At 46.8% G+C, this 26119-nt stretch overlaps 3 protein-coding genes across 5 annotated transcripts in view; 1 reads left to right on the top strand and 2 right to left on the bottom strand.

Annotated features, from left to right (window-relative positions):
• Positions 1-9676, bottom strand: part of glud1a (glutamate dehydrogenase 1a) — a 19333-nt gene extending 9657 nt beyond the window's left edge. The window contains exons 1-5 of the mRNA XM_041946944.1: positions 9004-9676; positions 3893-3973; positions 3229-3284; positions 2015-2078; positions 1233-1327 (exon numbers count right to left, since the gene is read on the bottom strand). Coding sequence (XP_041802878.1) covers positions 1233-1327; positions 2015-2078; positions 3229-3284; positions 3893-3973; positions 9004-9415 — 708 coding nt within the window. The 5' untranslated portion in view covers positions 9416-9676. The remainder of the gene's footprint in view (positions 1-1232; positions 1328-2014; positions 2079-3228; positions 3285-3892; positions 3974-9003) is intronic.
• shld2 (shieldin complex subunit 2) lies at positions 9644-23619 on the top strand. Of its 3 annotated transcripts, XM_041946925.1 has the most exons (12): positions 9644-9762; positions 10864-11056; positions 13908-14066; positions 14426-15360; positions 15889-16039; positions 17122-17229; positions 17342-17536; positions 17894-18040; positions 18108-18317; positions 19892-20135; positions 20498-20613; positions 21414-23619. In XM_041946925.1, the coding sequence occupies exons 3-12, from the start codon at positions 13913-13915 to the stop codon at positions 21584-21586; spliced, it is 2433 nt and encodes an 810-aa protein (XP_041802859.1). In that variant the 5' UTR covers positions 9644-9762; positions 10864-11056; positions 13908-13912; the 3' UTR covers positions 21587-23619. The 3 variants fall into 3 exon arrangements, with proteins under 3 accessions (XP_041802859.1, XP_041802861.1, XP_041802860.1); XM_041946927.1 differs by lacking the exon at positions 17894-18040; XM_041946926.1 differs by lacking the exon at positions 10864-11056 and having other exon boundaries at positions 9686-9755.
• LOC121613530 lies at positions 20766-26070 on the bottom strand. Its single transcript, XM_041946964.1, has 3 exons — positions 25806-26070; positions 24803-25144; positions 20766-23057 (listed from the first exon to the last, which is right to left on the bottom strand). The coding sequence occupies exons 1-3, from the start codon at positions 26053-26055 to the stop codon at positions 23005-23007; spliced, it is 645 nt and encodes a 214-aa protein (XP_041802898.1). The 5' UTR covers positions 26056-26070; the 3' UTR covers positions 20766-23004.
• Positions 26071-26119: the final 49 nt, after the last annotated feature.

Raw genomic sequence — 26119 nt, 5'->3', positions numbered from 1 at the left:
TCCGACCACCATCAGCTGTCAGAGTGACACTCCAGCGTAGCTTAGCGCTGGTTTTGATCCTCAGGACAGTTTTTTGCAGTGATGTGTGATCTATCGTACACCTAGTACCTTGAAACACTGCTCTTTTCCACTCTCATTGAGTATTGTACATATCAATACATCATAATATTCTACTGTGACATAAACATATTTATTTCTGTGCTGTGGTCACTTTATCCTCCATGTGCGATCTGTGTACAGTCTGTGAAATCTACAGAATACTTGGCAGTATATGTATATTTTATGTAATTTTTTTCTGACATAGCCCTTTGTATAATTGTACATATATATACATATATATAAGTCTGCTTTTATTTTGTATTTTGTATCTTGTATTTCTCCTTTTTTCTATTGCTGTTTTTTTCCCTACTGCCATCACCTGCTGCTGTAACACCTGAGCTGGTTAAAGGTTATCTTATCTTATCTTATCTTAAAAATGTGAACATGTAAAGTAACTAAAGCTGTCAAATAAATAAAATGGAGTAAAAAGTAGAATATCTCCCTCTGAGGTGTGGAGGAGGAGAAAGTGACATGAAGAGAAAACACTCAAATCAAGTCCAAGTACCTCAAATCTGTACTTAAATAGAGTATCTGAGTAAATGTACTTTTGATGTGCATGTTGAGTGTTGGTCATAAAGGAGTTAATAACTCTCCTGACAGCAGTCCACACAAGCTTTTGTTGTACCTTCACAGGTGCTGTCAGGTGATCTCTGATTGGACGTTTGGGTCATGAGGCAGCTGTTCGCGAACATCAGACCCACCGGCACCAAACAGGAAACGAACAACACGGCCGCGTGAAAACGTTTCCTGTGTTACCACGACAACGACCCCAAGAAGTCTGGTTTGTTCAGGCTGCACAGATTTCAACACGTTTATTTTACTCTATAAGACTGATCGATAACTGACGCCAAAGCAAAGTAAAGCCGTCTGAACGCTTCCTCCTCTCCTCCACAGGTGGAGTCAAACGACCAGCACCGTCCATCAAACTGTCTGAACGTCCTCCTGAGTCCTGAAGAACACGTCTCTAATCAAAGTCCACTCTGTTAGTGTCATCAGCCACCTGATCTCTGTTCTCTTCATCTCATCATTTAAATCAGTTTATCTCGTTTTAAATCTTATTTTTGGATTCTATCTGCCGTCACTCTGTGGAACTTCATTTAAAATAAAGTTTAACGGTCAGAGCCGAGACTCACGTAGTGTCCCATGGTGGTGGCGAAGGTGTCAGCGATCCAGGACATCTCCCGCTCCCCGGTGCTCATGTCCGGAGCAGGAACATCAATACCAGGCCCTGCAGAACCACGGCAGAACCACGGCAGAACCACAGAATCATCAACAGGGCAACGGACCAATCACATACAGTCCAAAGCTGTGAAGGTGAAGCTGTGCTGCTTCTTCAGAAACGTACAGAAACACAACTGAAGAACATACTGAGAATAAATTAAACAACTAGAACAGGAAACAAATAAAACTGTGAATGAAATAAAAACTGAATGACTGAATCAACATGAAAAGCTAGCTGGCAGAGGTTTCTGTTCACAGGTCTGGATCATCAGACTTTTATCCGAGCTGCTGGTGGACTTCATGCTGCCGTGTTGGAGCCACTCAGCTGGAAACTGTGAGAAAACCCAGTGAAGAAGTTCTGCAGAACATCGACATTTATCCAGTGAACAAACCCAACGCAGACCTTCAGACTCTTCTACTGCTGGAACGTCCATTTAAGAGCTGAAGAACATGATTAGTTTGGTTTAGAGGCAGAATGAGGAAGACTGTGGTCTGTAAACAATATTTACTCTCCGTCTCTGTCGCCCTGCCCTGTGATTGGCTGGAGGCCACACATCACTGCCCAGGTGTTGACGCCCTGAAACATCCTGAACACGGCTCCACACCTGTCCCTCCTCATCCTGCCTTTTATTTTTTATTTGACCTGGGCCAGTACGACCGGTGGTCCTGTTGTCCCGGGTGGTCTCTCACTCACCGATGAAGCCCTTCTTAGCGAGCTCGATGGTGAACCTCCTGGTGATTTTCTCCAGCTCCGTGTCCTGAAAACAACAAAAAACTCACTTCAGTTCAGATTCCTCCTGAAAACAAACAACAAACTTTTTACATTTAACTTTGAGAGTGAAACACGGCACGTTCATCAGAGCTGTGGACTCAGCCAGGCTAGCCGTTCCCCCCGCTTCCAGTCTTTATGCTAAGCTAGGCTAACCACACACAGAGAAACTTTTAATATACAACAATAACTGCTGCTATGATTTTATTATTCAAAGATTGAGAAAACAGAGTTGGCGTCTTTCTGAACGACACCTGATTGGACACTTTCTGTCCGTTTACACTGAATCTGGTTCGTAGAATCCCTTCATGTCGGCAGGTCAGAGGTCAGCGGGCCTCAGAGCGACACGTGTGTCACGACTCGTGTTTTATAGCCGAGAAAACAGAAAAGAGCAAAGGTCAAGCAAACAGACAGCAGAGTACAAACCCCTGAAAACAAGCGGGGGGGGGGGGGGGGTCCTGGTGTCTCTCTGCCAGCTGATGGCTCAGCATTTCCTGCTGGCTCTCACCCAGCAGCAGGTTGTGGGGGGTGGGGGTTGGTGTAGAGGGGCCTGGTTTATCAATGCTCACTGTGACCTCACAGTGGGCTAGCTGTGAGCTAACTGCGAGCTAGCTGTGAGCTAGCTGTGAGCTAGCTGTGAGCTAGCTGCGAGCTAGCTGTGAGCTAGCTGTGAGCTAGCTGTGCAGGCAGATATTTAATGATGTTTACTGTCGTCGGCGAGAACAGATTCCAGCGACGTGACGTGAGGAAACAGAGATGATTGACAGGAGGCTCAGACCTGATCATCAGCTGATGGTACCCTGATCTGCCGCCTCGGCGCCCGCAGGCGGTCTAAGCTCGCTCAGCTCAGATGAAGTCGCAGCGGTTCCTAAACTCACCGACACATAAATCACATTTTTCCACCCAGTGGAATAAAGTTCTGCAGTTTTCACGTGTTTCTCGTTACTTTTACACGCCAGAGACACGAGGCTCTGTGCTGAACTCCAGACATTCTGGATCTGACTCGTTTGTTTTCTCGTACCGATTCAGAGTCGGACGGCGACGCTTCACCTGTCCGACTCAGTGATTGACAGCGCGGGAGAAAAACAGGTGAGCATAGGTGGGGGTCAGAGACGTCGGTTTGTCACGATTAAACTTACAGAATATTTCTTTGGGTTGATCTTCACTCCGGCTTTGGCTCCACCGAACGGCACATCTGGAACAGATCACGTCATTATAATACCAGAACCAATAGCAGCTGCACCACATGACCAGGACCAGACCACTGCGGGCTCTGAGACCAGGACCAGGTCCAGGTCTAAACCAGCACAGTGAAGAGATTCCAAGTGTGTGAGTGCGTGTTTGTGTGAGTGCGTGTGTGTGTGAGTGCGTGTGTGTGTGAGTGCGTGTGTGCGTGTGAGTGCGTGTTCGAGAGTGTGTGTGTGTGTGTGAGTGCGTGTGTGTGTGTGCGTGTGAGTGCGTGTGTGTGAGTGTGCGTGTGTGTGTGCGTGTTCGAGAGTGTGTGTGAGTGCGTGTGTGAGTGTGTGTGTGAGTGTGTGTGAGTGTGTGAGTGTGTGTGTGTGTGTGTGTGCGTGTGTGCGTGTGTGTGTGTGTGTGTGCGTGTGTGTGAGTGTGTGTGTGCGTGTTCGAGAGTGTGTGTGAGTGCGTGTGAGTGTGTGTGTGTGTGCGTGTGTGAGTGCGTGTGTGTGTGTGTGTGCGTGCGTGCGTGTGTGTGTGTGTGTGAGTGTGTATGAGTGTGTGTGCGTGCGTGCGTGTGTGTGTGTGAGTGTGTATGAGTGTGTGTGCGTGCGTGCGTGTACTCACCAACGACAGCACATTTGTACGTCATCAGCGAGGCCAAAGCTTTCACCTCGTCTACAGACACGTCTGTACTGTAACGGATTCCTGAAACACACAAACAATAAAACTCTTCAGTCTGAGACACAAAGGGGGACCGGACCCGACCTGAACCAGGTTTCACATCAACACCCGGTCCAGCTCAGCTCCAGCCCAGGTGTTCCTGGTTTAACCATCCTTTGTCCTGATCACCGTGGAAACACGGCGCCTGTGTGTGTTCATTCCACCTGCAGACTTCCTCACTAACTAACCCTCATCATCCCTGGCCGGTCACACAGACTGGCCGATTATTTTTGATCTGCCGCTCCGTGACGAAGCGTCCAGACCTCTGGGGCGTTCTGGGACCAGGTCTGCTCACTGTTCCCAGAGTCCAAACTGAGCCTGGAGAGGCAGCGTTCAGTTTCTGATGGCCTGCTGAGACTCTCAGCTCATTGTTCCTCTTTTATTAAATTAAAATCGTTAATCTATTCATGTCTCACACTGCAGCTGCACCATGATCCTCCTCCGACTCTTTAATCCTTATTTGAACTTGTTTTACTCCTTTATGTCACCGTGAGGTCTCTGACAGCTCGTCTTCATGCCTCTCTGTCAGTTCAGGAGGAGAATCTGAACATGTTCCTGCATGAGCTGAAACCACAGCGGACCTGCAGACCTGCAGACCTGCAGACTACAGCAGACTACTACAGCAGACCTGCAGACCTGCAGACCTGCAGACTACAGCAGACTACAGCAGACTACAGCAGACCTGCAGACCTCCAGACTACAGCAGACCCGCTGACCTGCGGACCTGCAGACCTGCAGACCTCCAGACCTGCAGACTACAGCAGACTACTACAGCAGACCTGCAGACCTCCAGACCTGCAGACCTGCAGACCTCCAGACCTCCAGACCTCCAGACCTCCAGACCGCCAGACCGCCAGACCGCCAGACCTGCAGACTACAGCAGACCTGCAGACCTGTAGACCTGCAGACCTGCAGACCTGCAGACAGACAGCTCAGATTCGTTCTGATGTGTTCTCGTTCGGACGTTAAAGTTCGTTCCCTCTGCTGCTGAAACGAGCTGCATGAAAAACAAACAGCCACAAAGTGGAGGGAGTTCAGTCTGGAGGGGGGCCAACACACGCAGGCCTGCTCGCACACATCGCTGAAAACCGCTGCAGGGAAACCCGACAAAATGGCCGCAGCTCGGAGACACAAAGCTGCTCATTCACACCAACTCAGGTCTGCTGCTCTGCTCGGCACTCTGACAGGCCGAGAAAATCAAACTGAGCGGCAGCAGGAAGACACGAGAGGACGGAAAATAAGGAAGCAAAGAACAAAAGTGAGAATGAGAAGAAGAAAAGAGTGAAGAGAGAAGTCAGAGGGGGAAGAAAGAAGTGAAAGGCTGGGGGGAGAGGAGGAAGAGGGAGGAAGAGGGAGGAGGACTTGGTGGAGAGAAGCTGTTTGAAGCTGCAGTGAGTCAGTCTGGGTGTGGTGATCAAAACAGGCTCAGTTAAAGGAACAGTACCAACACGTTCATTCATGGAGTTCAGCTCCCCCTCAGCTACTCTTCATCAAAACAACCACACCCTCCACCTACAGCCACGTCTGGTGTTTACTCCTCTCTCTCCTCCGTTCATCTGCTCCACTTCACGCTCGTTAACAGCTGAGAGGCAAACGAAGTGCGGAGCCAAGTCGCCCGGACGACCCAGAACCAATGAATCATGGGAGTTATTACGTTCTGACGGAGCAACTCTGGTTTAACTCTTAAACTAGAAACTGAACAATTTCATGTGCCGTAAATCATCTCAGGTGATCCTCCTCGGCCAATCAAATGTGAGCCAGTGAGAGATAACGTCACGCCATTGGTCCGTTCCAAACGGGCTTGTTTCAGAGACGGCTCAGGCTGGGGGGGGACACCTGTCCGTTCTCTGCAGCACATGTCTGGGAGAAGCACGCTGATAACGCTTCTGACAGAAAACACGTCTGCAGCTTCGTACTGAGAGTCAGTGAGCTTCAAATCAAAAGTACTGCAGTACCAGAAGTACTGAGAGTTTCCCTCTCGGCACAGATCAGACACAAGCGCAGCAGCCAGACTCTGATCTGGAGCCAGACTCTGATCTGGAGCCAGATCTCCTCCTGAAACCAGAACGTCACAGTCTGATGGGATTAACTCGTCTCGTGTTTCTGACGATAAATCGGTGAAGTTTGGAGCCTCGAGCGGTGTGGAGATTTCCTGGAAACATCCCGCCGCTGTCGAGGAAACAGCTGCAGAGCGAGGTTCAGTTTAGTTCAGACAAATATCAGGTAACATGCGCTAAAAGCAGCGCAGAGGGTCTGAACCTGATCCAGCTGTACCCAGCCTCAGGTCTGCTGCCTCACTCGTCCTGACAAACACTGGCAGTCAACAGGTTTCCTGTTCAGCCGGTCGTTGTGTGATGAGCGTCTGTTTGCACGGTTACAGGCTGCAGATCAGTCTCTGCAGGGCTGCTTCAGTCTTTAACAGGACCAGGATCAGGCTTCCTGTCGGTCACACGCTGTCTGTTTCAGTCCAAACACTTCATCTCATTCAGAGATTTACAGACGAGGCTCCACTTCAACAGCAAGTGTGTCACTGAGAAATCAAACACCTCCTCCATCACTCCTTCAACCTCTAGACCCCTCGCAGAACACACTGCACAAGTCAGCTGTCACTGAAGAAGAAGAGGAAGGAGACGAAGAAGAAGGAGATGAAGAAGAAGAAGAAGAAGAAGACGACGAAAGAGAGGAAAGAGAAGATGAAGAAGAAAGAGAAGAAGAAGAAGAAGAAGAAGAAGAAGGAGAAGAAGAAGAAGAACTGTCTTTGCACAGCACCCTTCATGCAGCTCAAGCTGCTTCCTCAGCATCTGTCCTGGTTTGAACTGACTTCAGTTCAGCTGCTGGTTTGACAACATTTCACAGCTTTGGCTTCTTTTGTTCCATCTTTAATTTCTGCTTCAAGTCTTTCTACCAGCCGAGTGTCCGCCCGAACATCCTGTCAACCAGTAACTGAGTACATTTACTCAAGTAATTAAGTACAAATTTGAGGTACATAACCTGAGTATTTTCTTTTCGTGTCACTTTCTCCTCCTCCAGACCTCAGGGGGAAATACTCTACTTTTTACTCCATTACATTTATCTGACAGCTTCAGTTACTTCACTGAGTCAGATTTTTACAAACACGTGAAGAGTTTCTAAAATCTGATGTTTAATTATGAATTAAACAGTTTATACAAGAACAGCTAAAACGATTAGTCTATGAATCAATTAGTGGACTGACAGATAATTAATGATCAGCTATAGAACAGTCACAGGACTTCTACTGTACCAGAGTATTCTTTTCAGTAGTATTAGTACTTTTACTACAGTAAAGGATCTGCACACGTCCTCCACCTCTGAAGTCAACAGACCAACGAACCTGAGGTCACACACACACACACACACACACACACACACACACACACACACACACACACACACACACACACACACACGACCAGACTGTCAACATTCCTGTCAGAGGAGGAAACTCCACCACCTTCAACCTGCCCGACGCCCCGTTCAACATGTACAGAACTGTAAGAATAACACAACTCTGTACCTTAACATGCAGTGTACACACACACACACACACACACACACACACACACACACACACACACACACACACACACACACACACACACACACACACACACACACACACACATTTTGTCTAAACTCCCATTTTTCAGGCTGATTCTTCAGCTGGCGACTTTTATTCTGAAGGGTTTTAGGATCTGTTACATCTTTTGATGAAGGCTCTCTAACATTAGTGCTGCTAATCTGAAGATAAAGTCTGTCTTTGTCTTCACGTTCTGCTGTGAGAGGAAGATTATCACTGATCATACTGGCTTCAGACAGAACAGATAATTATTGATATTGATCATATAAGTGATTTCTGGGAGGTGTGTAAAGACCTCGAGCTGCAGCACGAAAACAACTAAAACAACATCTGAGAAACTTTTATTTCATTGATCTCGATCGTGATCTTTATGTGTGTAACTAAGTTCACCTTCTCAAAGTGCTGAGACTCGTGTCACAAAACTAGATCTGAAACAATCAGCTGATGAAAAGAGAATTAATCCACAGCTATTCTGATAATTGATGAGTAACTCCAGTGACCATCAATACAAAAATGTGAAATATTTGTGGTTTCTGCTCGTCTTCATCATAAATGTCAACGAATGAACTGTTAATAAATCTGCAGATTCATCTCTGACAAAAATAATCTGCACATGTCAGACTGCCCGAGTTATAGTAGAGTACAGTAACAGTACTGCAGTACTGTCAGCTTCATGCAGCGAAAGTACTGCAGTAATGTCAGCTTCATGCAGTGAAAGTACTGCAGTACTGTCAACTTCATGCAGTGAAAGTATTGTTAGCTTCATGCAGTAAAAGTACTGCAGTACTGTCAGCTTCATGCAGTAAAAGTACTGTCAGCTTCATGCAGTGAAAGTACTGCAGTACTGTCAGCTTCATGCAGTGAAAGTACTGCAGTACTGTCAGCTTCATGCAGTAAAAGTACAGCAGTACTGTCAACTTCATGCAGTGAAAGTACTGCAGTACTGTCAGCTTCATGCAGTGAAAGTACTGCAGTACTGTCAGCCTAATGCAGTGAAAGTACTGCAGTACTGTCAGCTTCATGCAGTAAAAGTATTTCTCTCATCTTTTTTTAATGATTTAAATGAACCCATAACAGAAGTTTGAAGTACTAACGACTACCACTAATTTAACCTTTCAAAGTTATTTTTACTGTAATTTAATCTGTAAAATCTTGTTTTGTGCAGTCAGTACAGCTGACACATAAATGAAGTACAAAGTGACAGAAAATGGAAATACTTCAGTTAAGTACCTGAAAAGTGTACTTGTCAGCAGTACTTGACTAAAAGTTTTATTTCTAAGTTCCTTAAATGCGTGTTTCCTACAGAACTCGTCAAATATCCTGAAACTGGTGTCCCGTCCCGACCCTCCCTGCACCCTAAGCCCTCGGATCATCTTCCTGTCAGATGATTCCGGTCTAATCCCGGTGCGGGTCTCACCTCCCTTGCAGGGCGTCCTGTGCTGGCTGTGCTGAGCCCGGTAGCCCTCGATCACCTCCCACTCTCCGTTGTCTTTCTTGATGGGGAAGCTGACGCTCAGGACGTGGTTACACGGCTTGATGATCTTCAGGATCCCGCGGACCCGCTTCCTTTTCTGCTCGGGGCTCTCCCGGGTCTTCAGGCCCTCCACCAGCTTGTCCTCCACGATAGCGGCTCCCCGGTCGAAGAAGCCCTCAACCATGGTGAAGAAGTTCGGGTCGTCGTCCCGGTCCACGGCCTGGCTGTAGCCGCGGTAGCGCAGCAGGGACGCGGACGCCGGGAGAGCCGAGTCAGCAGCGGCAGCGGCGGAGCAGCCCGAGGCCAGGACGCTGCCCGCTCCCCGGGTGAGAAGCTCTCCGAAATACCGGTACATTGTTCGGTGATAAAGTAGTTTACCGTCCCGGGCAGCTGTGTGAGGCGGAGTAGAGCTGGAGGGTTTGCGGGAAGGCGAGGAAACCCAGCGGGTAAAACAAAAAGTTGCACCGCGGCAGCGGCTCCTCCTTCCTGCCGCCCCTTCCTGTTACACCGCTGCGTGACAGCGTGTGCACGTGCGGCGGTGTGTGCACGTGCGGCTGCGCGGAGTCAAACTAAACACGAAGAAGTGAAAATGGCCCGAAGGCTAACGTTGCGTAGGCTAGCTAAACTTTAGCGCCTTAAAACCGGTTAAAAACTTGTTTACACGCAACCATAAGACACAGCAACCGGAAACAAAGGTAAAAGGTGAAGCGTATGTCTCAGATATGTTTTTTTTTTTTTACTTATTTGACTTATTTTCCGTAGTTTTAGCGTTGATTAAGGCAGCATCGAGCGCTCTAGGATTGGTACAAACGACACTTCCGGTTTAAATACTCAAAATAAAAGCATACCTCCAGAAAACTTTTATTAGTTTTAATGTTATTGTAGCAGAAATATTTTTTTAGTATTCTCCAGATTTTGCGATATATACATCAGTATTCAAATCACTTTCACTTGGCATGAAATTGGTAATAATTCAAGGAAAGAGGTGTGTGTGTGTGTATTAGCAAGATGAACTATAGATGTGTGTGTGTGTATTAACAAGATGAACTATAAAAGCAAAATGCATACACAATACACTCAAATTTCAACAGCTGTTCAGAATCTGCCAGTCTCTGAAAATACCAATTATCATGTCAATAGTTTTTGATTTGATTTGGTTCTGTCATATCAAAACGTACACAGAACACACATGTGCAAATATTCAAAACAAAAAGGAAGTAAGAAAAGCACCAAGGGATAGAATCCAACACAAGACATGGACAAACACAACATTAAAAATAAGTAGAACATAACAAACCATCAATAGTAAATAATATAGACAATCAAAGCATGAAAAATGAATGTGTTATTTTTGATGTAGTTGGCAAGTTTTCATAGTTTAGACGCAAATTCGACATTTTGTCATCTGAAACAACTTAAAAGACTCAGGGTAAGAAAGACATGCAGTCAGCGCTTTTATTTTGAAAGCAAATAGTTTCTACAGGATGCATTTAACGTTCCCGAATGCGGGTTCCCGTCACCGTCTCGGGAGCGCGCCTCAGACAAAAATGTTTTCCTGACTCAGCCAACAAAGTGAATTATAAACTGAACCCCGGGCGGTGAAATATGAAATAGACTAAATCTAGTTTCTATGAATAATGTAATAATAATAATAGTAATGAAATGTATTTTATCTAAAAAGTGTGTCTCATTTTATGTGTGTGTTTGTGTGTGTGTAATGCAAGGGGTTTTAAATGTCTTCTTTTCTAAACTTAGAGTCCTTGGTCATTAAACGTGAAAGTTTATATCATGTGTCTGCCTCAGTGGTTATGATCGAGGCGGGAACGAAGTGTCCAGCTGATCGGAGTCACGTCTCAGCTGCTTCAGCTGACCGAAGGCAGCAGGTGGAGAAAGCAGAGAGGAACTGTTAGTAACTCAACCCGTAACTGAACAGAAACACATGACTGCTGAGAGCAGAGAAGAGGCCCCCAGCTAAACCTGAGGAGGAGCCACACAGGTGACATACAGAGCAGGAGCCACACAGGTGACATACAGAACAGGAACCACACAGGTGACATACAGAGCAGGAGCCACACAGGTGACATACAGAACAGGAACCACACAGGTGACATACAGAGCAGGAGCCACACAGGTGACATACAGAACAGGAACCACACAGGTGACATACAGAGCAGGAGCCACACAGGTGACATACAGAGCAGGAGCCACACAGGTAACATACAGAGCAGGAAGCACACAGGTAACATACAGAGCAGGAAGCACACAGGTAGCATACAGAGCAGGAGCCACACAGGTGACATACAGAGCAGGAAGCACACAGGTAGCATACAGAGCAGGAGCCACACAGGTGACATACAGAGCAGGAGCCACACAGGTAACATACAGAGCAGGAAGCACACAGGTAGCATACAGAGCAGGAGCCACACAGGTGACATACAGAACAGGAACCACACAGGTGACATACAGAACAGGAGCCAGACAGGTGTCACAACTTGCTACATTTTTAATGACCAACAACCAGAGGTGGAAAGTAACTAAGTACATTTACTTTTTTTTTTTTTACTATTTTGCACTGATGTATATGAAATATACAAAAAAATGTCAAAGAAAGTATCTGAAAAATACCATAAGTACTATCAGTAATATGATGAAAAATATCTGAAAGATTTCATGAAAATATCCAAAATAATATCTGTAAAATAAATAAAAAATATCTGAGACAATATCAGGGAGACATCTGAAAAATATCTGTAAAATACCTGCAGTACTCTACTTTCCATGAGTATTTGTATTTGTGCAGCTCCACAGTTCTGTGATGTCTGGAGTGAATTATATGAGTAAAACTTTTGATCTGACGTTTTCATCATTTCAAACAGAAACAGAAACAAACAGTCTGTTTATGTCATGACTCAGAGGCCCAAGACATTAAAATTCACCTTTCAACTCATTTACTGATTATTTCGTTTACTTTTACTTCAGTATTTTTTTATCTCAACTAGCCGACCTCGCCAGCCTTCAGAGTAAAACCAAAAATCATGTGGAAAGTTTTATTGAATACTTCTACAACATTATCCTCATCATCATAGACACCTTTTTGAAAATGTAACATTTTAACTGGCCGACTGTTTACTTTGACCACACAAGTACTTTTACATGAGTAAAACTTCTTCAAAGTAATAGAACTTTTACTTGAGTGTAATATTCTAGTAGTCGCCATCCCTGCACTGGAGGAACAAAGGCTGCAGGTGTACACAGACTGACAGCAGCTGTCAGCAGCAGGTTGGACAGGTGTGATTACCTGTAACACTGACGATGATGATGATGATGATGATGAAGGCGTCTGAAACAACCTGCTGGGTCAGTCTGTTCAGTCTGAAAATAGCGACAGCTTCTGTTGAGATTTTGTCTTTTGATGAGACACGTTTCATGTGAAAGTGAAAAAGTCTTTTTTTGATGATTTTCTGAATTAATCCGTCGGTGCTCGGACTGATTTCATTCCCTCCAGGCAGACGTTTGGTCTTTATGATCCATCACAGTCGTCCTGAGCTCCGGGTTCCTTTAAACCAGTTTTATAAACCTTCAGTTTCTCAGTCTGTGCTTCATCCGTGTGTTTGAACCCAGGCCGAAGTGCTGCTGCTGCCCCCTGGAGGCAGGATGAGCTCTGCAGCCCGAACAACCTGATGACTGACGCAGCTTAAATGCCTTTTCAATCGTATCACGCCTCTCTGGGCTGGTGGAGTTTGCTCAGTTGTCATGGAGATAACCTAGCTGTCATCGCGTGACCTAAACTTTGGTCATGTGATGTTAGGTGGTCGTATGAGGAAGATTATAAAATGTGATGAAAACCACAGGAAAAGGCCAATAAGTAAAGACTTTTATTGTTTTTACAGTAGAGGAGGTGAAAACTGATTAAATGATCTTTTTTTTGGGCTCACAGTTTCTTTATCATCACACGTGTATTTATTGGTCTACAGACGAACTAGAAATCATATTCCAGACTGAGGCCTGGAGACCAGTCTCAATCTGAACCACATCAGACTGGTGTGAAACCACCATCTTAAAATGGGTCTGCATCGCTTTTTTTCCCCCGAGCTGATCCTCACCTCCCCCCAGCAGCCTGCCGTCTGATTGGTGGAGCCGTGGGGAGTCAGCGGCTCTTCCTGGTTATTGTTACCAGCTGTGAAACCATCGTGATGGCGGTGCCTCCTCGCTGCCGACTGTTTTTTCTGCTGAGTCATGCTCGTGTCAGATCTGACATGTCGTTCAGTTGGACTAAAAGCTGCAGAAACAGTTTGGAGACACATTTTGTTCTGCAGTGATTGTGAGCAGCAACATGCAGCAAACCCCCCCAGGAGGTGTGAAGTCAGCCTGCTCCGTGTTCCTGCACATCCACCGCGTTAACGAGCGCGTTGCCTCGTCCTGAGCGAGTCAGCACCAATATTAAATCATTTACATTCATTTGTGTGTCTGAGTAACGAGTCAGTGGTGAAAACTCTTGTTTGTCGCAGCCCTGCTGGATTTAAAGTCTCTACAAATAAAGACGATTACTTTCAATATTATTTTAAAGAAAAAGTTTCAGCATTTTAGGAAACAAACTTACGAAAGTTTAGATTGAATAAATGAGATAACACACGCTGAGCTGTGAGCGGGGGGGTGGATTCGTTCCCTCATCCCTTCAGAAGGAGACATGAAAACAAACGTCTTTGTGAAGGACGCTGAGATTTATTGACACGGTGGGTCTTCATGTGAAGACGTCTCACATCCTCAGGATTTAGCTCTGCGAGTTTAAATTTTAAAGACACTTTTCAGGACTTACAGCTTAAATCTGTTTTGACTTTTCTCGGCAGACGTCATGTGCGAACGGCCAAAGGTCCACGTCTTCCTGGGGGCTCCTCCTCCCTCCTCTGGCCCAGCCTCGACGTCTGGAGCTGGGGCTGACGAGCGTCCCCCTGCCGACTGGAGACACCTGGAGCTCACCTGGCAGGATGGACGTCTGAGGCCTGCAGGTGAGGCGTTCAGGGTCCCAACAGGAACGTTGCTTGCTGCTTTAATTGTGAATGATTAATTTATTCACACTTAATGCATCGCAGCGTTCTGTCTGTCAAAAGTAGTCACGTTAAAACAACCAACATTTATTTATGTCTAATTTATATTCGATATCCTTGACTTCAGTAGTCTTGTTAATTATTTTTTGCTATACGTAGAATATGTTCAGTTCAAATCGATCGAGAGAAAATTCTAGCTTCTTCCCACGTCTTTATGCTAAGCTAAGCTAACTGGCTGCTAGTGGTAGCTTCATTTTTACCGGACAGATGTGAGAGTGGTAGAAGTGAAAACAAATTATTTGCACGTTTGAATGTTTCAGATGAGGCTGGAAATCGAGCAAAATTCTCGTCGGAGGATGTCGGATCCAGCAGGGAAAACACTGAATCTGGTCCACCTGCAGCGACTTTACAAAGCCAGGATCAGGATGGCTCCTTTTCAAACGCTGATTGGATCACGGAGGTGTCACAAGCACAGGAGGATCGAACAGGATCTGCCTGCAGATTTAGCACAGATAACGTAGATCTCCTGTCCGACAGTCAGAGACCTGCAGAGAGATTTCTGAGCCGAGATAAAGAATCAGACCCTGGAGAGGAGGACCAGTGTTCGTCTTCAGTTCATGAGTATCTGGACAGCTGCTTCCCTGCAGCTCAATCTGAACCAAAGAAACCAGAACCTGAACATCCACATTGCTCTGAGAACCAGTCACGAGCCGCCCCCCCTCTGTCTGCCCAGACTCAATACCTCAGCAGCTGGACTCTGAGTCAGACAGTAATCCTGAGAGGCAAGCGTGGTATCCAATCAGCAACGAGCCCTGAGACAACCCTGCCTCCTCAAACCCCACCTAAAGACGCCCAGTCGCCACCATCCATCTCCTCCAGCACCCCGGAGCTCTTCAGCCCTGTGACCCCGTCACCTGGAGCCTCTGCAGAGCTCTTCAGCCAACCCTGCCCAACCCCGAGGGTGGAGGAAGGCGGCGTTGTCCTCGAGGCCACCACAGATGGGGTGCTCTGCTCCCAGGATGCCAAGCAACAGGATACCACAGCTGTCCAAGCCTCCCCCTCCAAATCCCCCAATTTCAAGAAAGCTCGAACCTCAGAAAACCTCAGGACTGAAGCGTCTGCGGTGCCGCCTGACGGCTCCGCCGCCACCGGACTCCGAGGTCCCACCACACTTTTGATCCGGTGTGACAAGTGGGGGGTGCGCTACTCAGTTCTGGTGGCAGTGGTTCACCCCTGTCACCTGAAAGAGGTCAAGGTGAGTGGTGATGTTAAGATCTGGCTTCCATCATGGTTTCATAAATCAAATTAAGAGTTTGCAGCCGACAGCGTGAGGCTGTACACGCTTTGCACCAAATGTTAAAGCTAGCATGCTAACAGGCTCACAATGATAACGCTAAAAGGCTGATGTAATGCAAGTTTAATGTTTACTTCTTCATTTTCTATGTTAGCATGCTAACATTTGCTAATTAGCAGTGAACATAAAGCACAGCTGAAGCTGATGGGAATAATTAGCTCTGCAGACGTTCGGTTATAATCCAAAGTATTGGACACATTCAAATGTTGACCTGGTGATGGCGCTAGATGAAGTCAGAGGATCGTGAACACTTGTATGTAATTTACCATCTACCTCGTAAATGTTGAGATATCACAGTCTGGACCAACGAGGTGGATGTAAACATGTATAAGTACACAAAGTGGCAAAAATCCTTCAGTGAATATTTAATGTTTTTCTAAATACTTTCTGCATTCCGTCTGTTGGGGTCTTTTATTTGTTGGATCGAAGGTGAAGTCCGGGCCGACGGCGGGGACCTTCGTTCCTCTGGCATCCGTTGTAGTGACGGACCAGTCAGGCGTAGAGATGAAGGTGGTGCTGTGGCGGCGAGCGGCGTTCTGGGTTTTGACAGTCGGTCCTGGAGACGTGCTGCTCATCACAGGTACAAAACACGGCCGAGCTCGTTAGCATCTGTCTGGACTGTCTGGATGGACAGACGACAGTCCTGTCTGAGTGTGATTGACCTCTGTGGACTGTGTTTGTGTCTGATAAACCTTCAGACTCATAGATCTGCCACGTCTCAGTCTGAGCTGGGACAGAGAGGGACTCATTGATGTGTTCAGTGTTTTCATGTACAGTTAGAGTTTGATCAATGGCTGTGAATATTCTCATTCATCCAGGTCATTGTTTCTCCTTGGAGAAAGCACACCCCTTTGAGGATAAAAATGTGCATATTCTGGACAGAGAAGACAGATGATTTGAAAGAGGAGTACGAGAAGCCATCTATGTCAAGGTTGAAAAACCATCTCTGAACAGAGGGGGAGGTCTGAGACACCACCTATCTCCCGCATACAATGCTGTCCTTTCATCTCTCCCTAAGAGATTCAAAGATTTAGCCTCTGAGGATAAACAACAAAGCCATTCACACATGGCTCCAGGAGCCTCCCAATGACAACAATAGGAGACTAACCAGGCAAACGACTGTTGTTGACACCAAAGGGTTGCACCCTACCCCGCCCTAATGGGGGGATCGTTTGCCTCACAATAGAGTGATACCATTCTTGGTTTTGGGGGTTGGCCTCACTCAGGGGATAGATACTTGAACCTAACACCATTGCAGAGCTGTCCTATCTAGTCTGGTTGCGTACGAACTGATGAAGCCTGCTCGGATGAGAGGCGAAACGTCGTCTAAGACAAACTGACGAGGTCCAGTTGCGAACGATTGAATGCCCTAAAGCATTCTGATCAATGGTGACAGGCAACATTTTCAGGTAACAGAGAAACCATCCAGGTTTATAAGCGAGACAACACCAACAGACCTTCCTCTTATAAACATGAAGCATGAACTCAACCTTCAGTCGTCACTGAACGACCTGCAGGTCGTCACAACATCACCGAGCTTCCAGCACCGCCTACTTCATGAGGACATGCAAATGAATGTTATTGCGCTGTATGTTGGCGTGCACACCCCTCGTGGTCATTTCCTCCTCTCAGTGAGTTTTGGTTGTGTTGGCTTCCAATCAGGACTGCAGCTGAATGAAGACAGGTGGAGAGGAGAGACGGTGCTGCAGTCAACCTTCAGCAGCAAACTGCTCAACCTGGGACAGATCACCGCCTCCACCTCACCACCAGGTACCAGCAGACCCACCTACGACCAATCAGCTGCCTCCTGAGTTGAGTCAAACCTGAAGTGACCCCCTGTTGGCTTCTGGTTCAGTTGACCCCTCTCTCTCTCTCTCTGCAGTTCCTCAGCATGTTAATGCTCGCTCTCTCAGCTCTCTGTGTGGCTTCCTTCGGGAGCGGCGCCCCCTGCTGGTGTCTTTGAATCTCCGCCCCCCTCAGGACCTGAATCGCCTCCCCTACGCCACCCTGAGGTCACTGAGGGTCAACACGTTGGTTCACGCCGTGCTGCGCGTCATACACACACACCTCAGCACAGGTGAGTGGGTCACAGGTACAGAGTGTCAGGTGACGCTGAGCTGAGCCACTTTAAAGGTAGTGAAGGAATATGATTGGCTGGTTACACAGCAGCATCATGGGTAACACAGTTTTACCAGCATTGAGAGAGAGTTTCTGTGGAAACTTATTGCAATTAATAACAGTGTCATCAGCATAAAAACTGACTTTAGATTTTGACTAATATTATTCATTTAATATCAACATTAATAATGCAGAACAGCAGTGGTCTAAGACCTGATCCCTGTGTCTCACCTTTGGATGCTCTAAAGCTGGCTGGTTCATTGTGACGTTTTGATCGTGAAGATGTTAAAGAGTGTAACTGAAGGATCTTTGTTAGCGTGGCGGAGCGAGGCGGACTCTCGCTGCAGGTCGGCTGTGCAGCAGCAGGCCGTCCTGACCGTGGAGCAGCCAGATGGTCAGCAGGGGGCGCTGCTGCTGTGGGGAGCAGCTGTGGACTGGCTGCCTCGCTTCAGGCGAGACAGAGGTACACACACACACATTTACACCAACCTTAAAGCTCAGCTCAGTCTTAAATCCTCCGTTTGCTTCAGCGGCTGTTTGGGACTTCCACGTCCTCCTGGTGAAAGACGGTTTGACCGCCGACCTCCCGGAGCTGCACTCCACCCCCTGGAGCACCGTCCAGCCTCTGGACCCTGCCAGCCGCCGGGCGCGGGGCTTCCTCCAACCACAACGCATTCAGACAGGAAACAGCAGCAGTGTAGAGCTGGACCTCGACACACTGCTGTCCCAGAAATACAGCGGTGAGTATCGTGAGATTAAATTGAAATAAAGATTGCAGAGTTAACTGTTTAAAGTAGGCAAGCTGTGGATGATCTGCAGTCAGATCGTTGGTCCGACATTATTTTTTTTACACAGGAAACACAATCTGTTCATTTTCTCACCTGCAGCAGGTACATTCAGACACAATCTTTGCTTCTATCTCGTATCACCGGCACAGTTCTGAAACGCACCACGCTCTTTGAATGCATCACTCCATCACCAGCCTGGTCAGCCACTGTACATGCTTTTAGAATGAAAATATATGAAGAAAAAGAAGGTTTTCTATTTCTGTCCCAAACTTAATTTGATGTAAAGAGTTTCCACTTCATACTGTATGTGACACTGTTTGACATATTTGCCAAACTGAGATTTGTTTCCATGGTAACAGTGACTGTGCTGCAGATATCCAGTTCATGTCAGTGTTCTCAGGCCTCTGTGTGACACTGTGCTGAACTGCTTCCTGTGTGTGAGACTGGTGACCAATCAGTTTGTCAAATTATCAAAATCCAAACCAAGTTTAGCCTTCAGTCATTAACATCAAAACACGTTAACAAAAATGTCACTTCAGCTCTTTTGATGCGTCTCTGAGCATCACAGAGAACCTCGACTTCCATTATCAAAGTGTTCCTCTGTCGCCCTCTTCAGGCAGGACCAGTCAGTGCTGAGGACGTGTCATTAGAAAGAAAGGACCTTAAAGTGATGCCTGAGGAACATCATAGCTGCGTGTATGTGATTTGTTTCTGAAATCAGATCTTTGAGACAGACTGTCTGCACTGTGATCAGATCAGGTTTGTGTCACCAACCTGTCTGACGCAGGCGTCAGTAAATGCGTGCAGTTACTGCAGAAGCATGAGAGTGGAGACCAATCCATCCATGTGCTCGTAGCAACATGGAGTCTGCTCAGCTGCTCTGATTCACTTCCGTCACTCTGGACTCGATGTCGCTGTGAAACACGTCAAAATCACATTTCAAATGTGGCTTCAAACTGATTTGCAAAAACTGCATTTCACGTCTGTTTTTGCTGTTCAGACTTTCTAAAATCAATCTGGATTTGAAAAACAGATTTGGGCCGGCTGTCTGAAGAAGAAGAGCCGCAGCAGCAGCTCTGTGAGGCTGTGATGCTCATTGAGACGGAACGCAAACCGTGAACACGTGAACTGCAAGCTATCCAAGAGTTTTATTTTGAAAACTCCAGAGGAAACCACATGATGGAGCTAGATAAAACTTACAGGATCACTAAAGTTAGTACAGACTTTATCCTCTGGGCACCACGAATATCTGAACCAGATTTCATGCAATGCATCCAGTAATTGTTGAGACAACTTAGTCAGGACTAAAGTGCCGACTGACCGACCAGCATTGGCCTCTCTGAACCATGACGCTAGCTTGGCTAAAAGTAACACAGGACCTAAACCTGAACCCTGAGGAGCACCACAGGTAGACCAAAGCTGCAGGAGCTGAAGTCGAGCCCAGAGCCACAGCACAGGTAAACGCAGCTGCAGACATGTGAGAAACACGTTAACATGATGGTCAAATGTTTCGTGTTCTGCTCCAGGTGATGTGGAGCTCAGAGTCCAGGTCACCGCCTTCCACTTCCAGGATTCTGTGCTTTCCCAGAATGCACCGCAGCCGGTCCTGGACAGCTCCACGGGGCTGGATGACATCCTGGCGGCGCTGAGCGGCGACGTCACGTACACGGGCTGCGGTCGCTGCTCGTCCGAGCTCGACACCGACGCCAACGGCATCTACGGCCCCTGTTACCCCTGCCTGCCCCACACTGCCGTCCGCCGCTACTACAGGTGCAACCCACAGGACGGCTGCTGCGTTCAGTTCCTCTTTTTAAACACGACGTTTACAAAGAAGACAAAAATTCAAACTAAATTATACGTATGGGACATTTACAGGACTAATTATTATTACTTATGTTATATAATTAAATGATTTATATGATAATGATGATTTTGGCAGTAGTTACTGTGTTAAAAGACACGTCAGTCAATTTGAGAGTGACAGCAGCGACCAATCATGAGGCTTGATCTTTGCTGATGGGTGGGACTTCACTTTGTCTTACACTTAAACTCAAAATATCATGCTCTGTGTGTGTGTGTGTGTGTGTGTGTGTGTGTGTGTGTGTGTGTGTGTGTGTGTGTGTTTGTTTCAGGCCAGGTGTGCTGACAGTCAGTGGGCAGGGCAGCGGTCAGGTGTGTGTTCAGGTTCCTCCTGTCCCGCTGCTGAAGATCCTCGAGGCTCCACCCGATAAACTCCACAAGAGCTCAGGTGAGACACAGACTGAGTATTCAGATCCTTTGTGTCAGTAGAAGTACCACGCTGTAAAATACTGTGTTACATCTCATATTTGTGGTGATTCAGGTGTTGAAATGAATCTCTGAATCTGGCTTCTTCAGTTTAATCAGAGCGGCCACTTTATTAGGGACACAGTCTCAGTCGTATAACATCAACTTTATGATGCCTTCAGTGTCAGAGATACATGTATGTAAATATGGAGGACAAAACATCAGAAACACCTGAACATGGTGTGTTCCAGTACAACACCACCTTTAACTACGTCAGTAATGAACATAGCATTGAATTTACCTGTCACCAGAAACACGTTGTTAGCAGAGCGGTTGTATTAGACTGCACAGGTGCAGCTCATTAAGTGGCCACAGAGCAGGTAGCAGGTTTAATTACAGCATTTTCTGAAACAAACCCCTGCACCTGGCCCCAGGTGTGCTGCGTGTCATCTGACAGTTGTTTGATTAAGCAAATGTTGGTGGGATGAATGTATGAAAAGCAGGTTCAACATCTGATCCCCGTCCCGCCCACAGTCCACCTCCACAGGTGTCCTGTCTGGAACGAACTGTGCCGAGTCTCAGCATAGCTCCACCCACCTTCAGACAGAACACCTGTGTGCAGGTGATTCAAGGCGACTGTCTCTAACTACATTTCAGGAATCTGTCAGTTCAAGTCAGGCCAGTGTTCACACGTCGTTCTCCACCTGTCCTCCGTCAGTTATCTGTTAAAGGTGTGATGGAGCTCGTAGGCTTCACAGTCTGTTTCAGCTGTCTGACTCTCAGCTCCAGGTTCAGAAGTGAAGCACATCCAGGTGGCGGCAGAGAGGCTACAGACCCTCCTCTCCCTCCCGAGAAAAATCTTCACCGTCACCGTCCGGAGCCACTTCCTGTGTGACGAGAACAGCGTCCCCGTCAGTCAGGACTTCACTCTGCTGGACCTCCAGTTCCCCCGCTGACAGACTGCAGATAACGGACGTCCAGACTGTGAAGGAGTTTTCTGTCACTCAGCTACATTCTGACTGTCTCCTGGTGGGGGCCTCGGGGTCGTGGTCAGGCAAAGGGGTCGTCTTCAGACCAGCTCAGGATCCAGGTGAAGGGAGGGGTCTGCAGCTGTTTAGGGAAACTGGTGCCCTTCGGACAGGGAGAGGAGCTCCGTTGCCGAGGCGATGAAGGGCACAGGTGATAATCTGTGCTGTCCTCCAGACATTATGGGACAGAGTGTCTCCTGTCAGAGGAATGTGTTGATGGCGACCTGAAGACGCTTGTTCCTTGTTTTAGGTACAGAGCCGATCAATTGATCACACATATTGTTATTGGCTGCAGAACGACCATCATTGGGCGTGAACCAGATCCAGCTCAGATAAAGGACTGATCGCAGGAAGCATCGGTCAGCGTTCACACTGTGGTGATGATCTCTCTGCTCTCCTCTGCATCAACAAACCTTCCCAGACAGCTTTCCTTGGGGGGGCACGAGTCGACCAAATACAACATTTTCCTTCACACAGACCAGATCCCAGCTGCCTCAGTGTGGACTGGTTAGACTGGTTTTGTCCGGAGAGGATCTGTACCCCGCTGTGTATCTGTACATGTGTCTGTGTATATCTGTGTATATATACCTCCTTCAGACGCTGCGAGTGTGAGAACGCTGGTCGGACAGGATCTCGTGTTCATGAACTCTCTGACACCGTCTGTCTGTAACTCCTCCAACAAGCCAACACAAGAGCTTAAATCAGGGATTAATAAACAGAAACGGGCCTTCATACTGACGATCCTCTGGAGGAAAAGGTTGTTCCAGAGAGCTGATAGTGAAGCGTCGGGAAAAAATAAAGTGTGTCAGTGAAGAGCTGGATGATTCAGACTTCTCTGAAATGTGTGCAGAGCTTTGAGTTTGTGTCCATCCAGCATGAGAAACATGTTCTTTACATTTCTGTTTAAGCAATAAACAAATGTGATGTGACAGGAGATCGCTGACAGGTTTCCTCCTGTTTCCAGTCTTTATGCTAAGCTAAGATACCCTGTTCCACATCCAGCTCTGAACACACACACACACACACACACACACGAGATTTCTGTACTCAGTTTATTTCAGGGACAGTTTACATCACTGTGAGGCTGGTTCTCCTCTGTAATCCCTGACCCATGGCGTGTTGACGTCCACGTCTCACTCCCAGAAACAGAATAAATGTATTTTCCTAAAGACTGAGTGCAGCTCCAGGGACAGCTGATGGACGGATGCTGTCAGTGTGTCATATTTTAAGAGAAATAAACATTAAAATTGAAGGAAAGTCTTTAAGTTGACGGCTGAGGATGAGGATGGTCGTCTCTTCAGCAGAGACAGGGTTTCCTCACAGGTCAGGGTGTAGTTTCTGTCTTTTTATTGTCCTTTAGACGTTTCTTCAGCCACATCCATCAGATCGCTGAACAGATCTGAAACAACAAAAGACGGCGGACTCGTTTAAACATTTCTGCTGTTTGGTTTGGGACAGTCCTAATACTTGGTGCTCTTACTGTGTCAGTGCTGGAGGAAATACTGACATCCTTCAGTGAAAGTACTAAAACTACACAGTAAAAAAATACTCCATTACATTTAAAATGTTACACAGTACTCCATTATACTGCATATTATTACTCATGCTGACCTGATTTTTGACTGTTTTATATTTGGCTGACTAACTAAGATTTAATCTGCTGATTATATTCTTCTTATTTTTATTATTTTTATTTTTATGATTAATATATGAGAGAAACACGTCACAGCTATCCAGAGCTCACAGCGACGCCTCAGATGTGTTTGTCCCACCAACCGTTTGAAACTCTAAAATGTTCAGTTTATTCTCATTTCAGATGAGAAAACAAGCAGGTCGTCACATTTGACAAACTGAAACATGTTTTTAATTAAAAGTGGCTCATTTCTTGATAACTGACTGACTCAACTGATTGTTTAAACTCAAATTAATTTAATTTAGAGTTTCTCTTCTCGTGTTTTCAATGTAAAATCTCAGTTTGTAAAGTAACTAAAGCTGTCAGGTGGAGTAAAAGCAGAGAATCCCATGGAAAGAGAGTACACAGGTGAAGTACTGATACTCCTCTTGTGTAAATGTACCTCATAGACTCTCGCAGCTCCTCACACATGCAGAGTCTAAAGGTGTTACAATCAGTTTTGTGCTAACGAACATTGTTTGTTAGAGGGTAGCATGGCAGAGCGGTCTAAGGTGCTGGATTAAGGCTGCAGTCTCTTCGGGGGTGTGGGTTTGATCCCACCACTGCCAAGAAGTTTTGGGGGCAGCCGTGGCCTAGAGCACTGTTTCTCAATCCTGGTCCTGGAGTACCACCACCCTGCATGTTTTAGATGTATCCCTGCTCCAGCACACCTGATTCAAATGAATGGCTCGTTATCAGGCCTCAGCAGAGCCCAGTAACGAGCTGAGCATCTGAATCAGGTGTGTTGGAGCACGTAAACATTAAAACATGCAGGGTGGTGGTACTCCAGGACCAGGATTGAGAAACACCTAGAGGTTGGAGAAGCGTCTTGTGATCGCTGGTTTGATTCCCCCACCGGACTGGCAGAAAAAAATTGGGTGTGGTGGAGTATTCCCTCCCCCTCCACTAGCCGGCTGATGTGCCCTTGAGCAAGGCACTTAACCCCCCAAAATGCTCCCCGGGGGCTTGATTGCAGCCCACTGCTCCTGTGTGTGTTTCTTCAACAGTGATGGGTGGAATGCAGAGAGTAATTTCCCCAAGTCGTGGGATTAATAAAGTAAATTAAATTTAAATTTAAAAATTCTACTTCCTTCTAGCGTTTCCTCTGAGAGGACGTCATTACTCACATGACCTCTAGAGGTCGCTCATCAGGAACATGTGGATTTTAAAGGTCCAGTGTGGAGGATTTAGGAGGAATCTTTACGTCTGCAGAGCGAGCAGCTCCTCGTCCAGAGTCCACCATGTTGCCCCGCCATGTTTCTACAGGAGCCCAGAATGGACAAACCAAACCCTGACTCTAGAGAGGGACTTTGGGGGTTTTATTGGTTCTCCTGAGGTAAGGGGCTGTTCACATGGTTGTAATTTACACCTTTACCACTGGATGGCACTGAATCCTACACACCGGACCTTTAAAATGATGCTGTTCGTCTCTGACCACAGACCCACAGGAGTCTGCAGCTCTCCATACGTACCTCCGTCACTTACTCCTACACTTTGTCCTCCTTCAGTTCCTCCCTGGTCCCCGCCAGCAGCACCCGGCCCCCCCTGTTCAGTGAAGAGACCTGTAAATCCTGATTTTTTATCTTTCTCCTTATCGTCGTCTGTGTCGAGGAGATTCGAGAAGAATCCTCCCTTGTCGTCGTCTTTCTTCTTGTCATCTCCAAATGAGAACAGTCCTCCTTTCTTCTTCTCCTCCTCCTCCTCCTTTTTGTTGCCTCCAAAAAATGCCAGCACTCCTCCTTTCTTGTCGTCCTCGTCCTCGTCCTTGCCACCTACACCCAGAATGTCCTTCGCTGCCTCCGTCACTATGTCTCCTGCAGAACACACGGCATCATGTTGTCATTCATGTTCCCCCCAGGATGAACTCTAATAACTTCTCATCAGGTCAGTGTGTTAATGTGTCCGGCTCATTGGTTGGTGACCAAATACCTGCAGAACTAAAGACTTGTGTTTTGCAGTTTAGTGCTAATTAGCTGTAGCTAACTAGCTCGTCTACTAGAAAGCAACTGGTCTTTAGACTCTCAAGCCAGACCAGTTCCCCTACGAATTACAAATGTGTTTGTGTGTCAGCTGGCAGCAGCAGGACGTCAAAAGAAAGAAAAGCACAACAACAAGGTGACAACATGGACCAAACCAGGAAAACAAGGTGAAGTGAACACAAGACGTTTCAGTTAAAGATGGAGCTGAAACACTAATGAGACGGTCAAAGACATTAAAATGCAAACATTTAAACACTTTTAAATGTTTTAACTCTCATTAAAACCCTCGGACTCAGCTTCAGTGGTTCAGAATCTGCAGAAACTGAGAGTCTCTGCCTCGTTTGATCCAGATGACTTGATGAAAAATGATCTTTGTTTGCTTCTGACACACGAGACAGAGAGACACAGGTTTCCACCTGACGACAGGTGACTGTAAGCCGAGCTTCAGGACCGCGAGGACACAAATCAGTTCTCCTTCCACCTTTTCTCTACTCACCCACTTTGTCCCCAATGAGGTTTGCGAGTTTGTCCATGTCTGTCTGTCGTTGGTGTTTCTGTCTGTCGGCGGTGTGTGAGGCAGCTCGCAGCGTGTTTTCTGGCAGGTGGAGGTGAGACCGAAGCCGCCCTCGTCTCTTTCGGTCGACGCCTCTCAGGTTTTTTTCCCGTTGGCCATCGAGGAACCAGGTGTGTCTGCAGACCGGACTGACCTGTTCCTCCTGCTCAGACGCCCCACAGAAAACCTTCATTCACATGCTTCTTACTCACAGACTGATTTTATAACTTCACAGCCTCTGTGTTACTATAATAATG

Source organism: Chelmon rostratus, chromosome 11, assembly GCF_017976325.1.
Source record: "Chelmon rostratus isolate fCheRos1 chromosome 11, fCheRos1.pri, whole genome shotgun sequence".
Lineage (NCBI taxonomy): Eukaryota > Metazoa > Chordata > Actinopteri > Chaetodontiformes > Chaetodontidae > Chelmon > Chelmon rostratus.
Note: the sequence above shows the minus strand (reverse complement) of the source record. Positions and strands in the feature narration are given on the sequence as shown.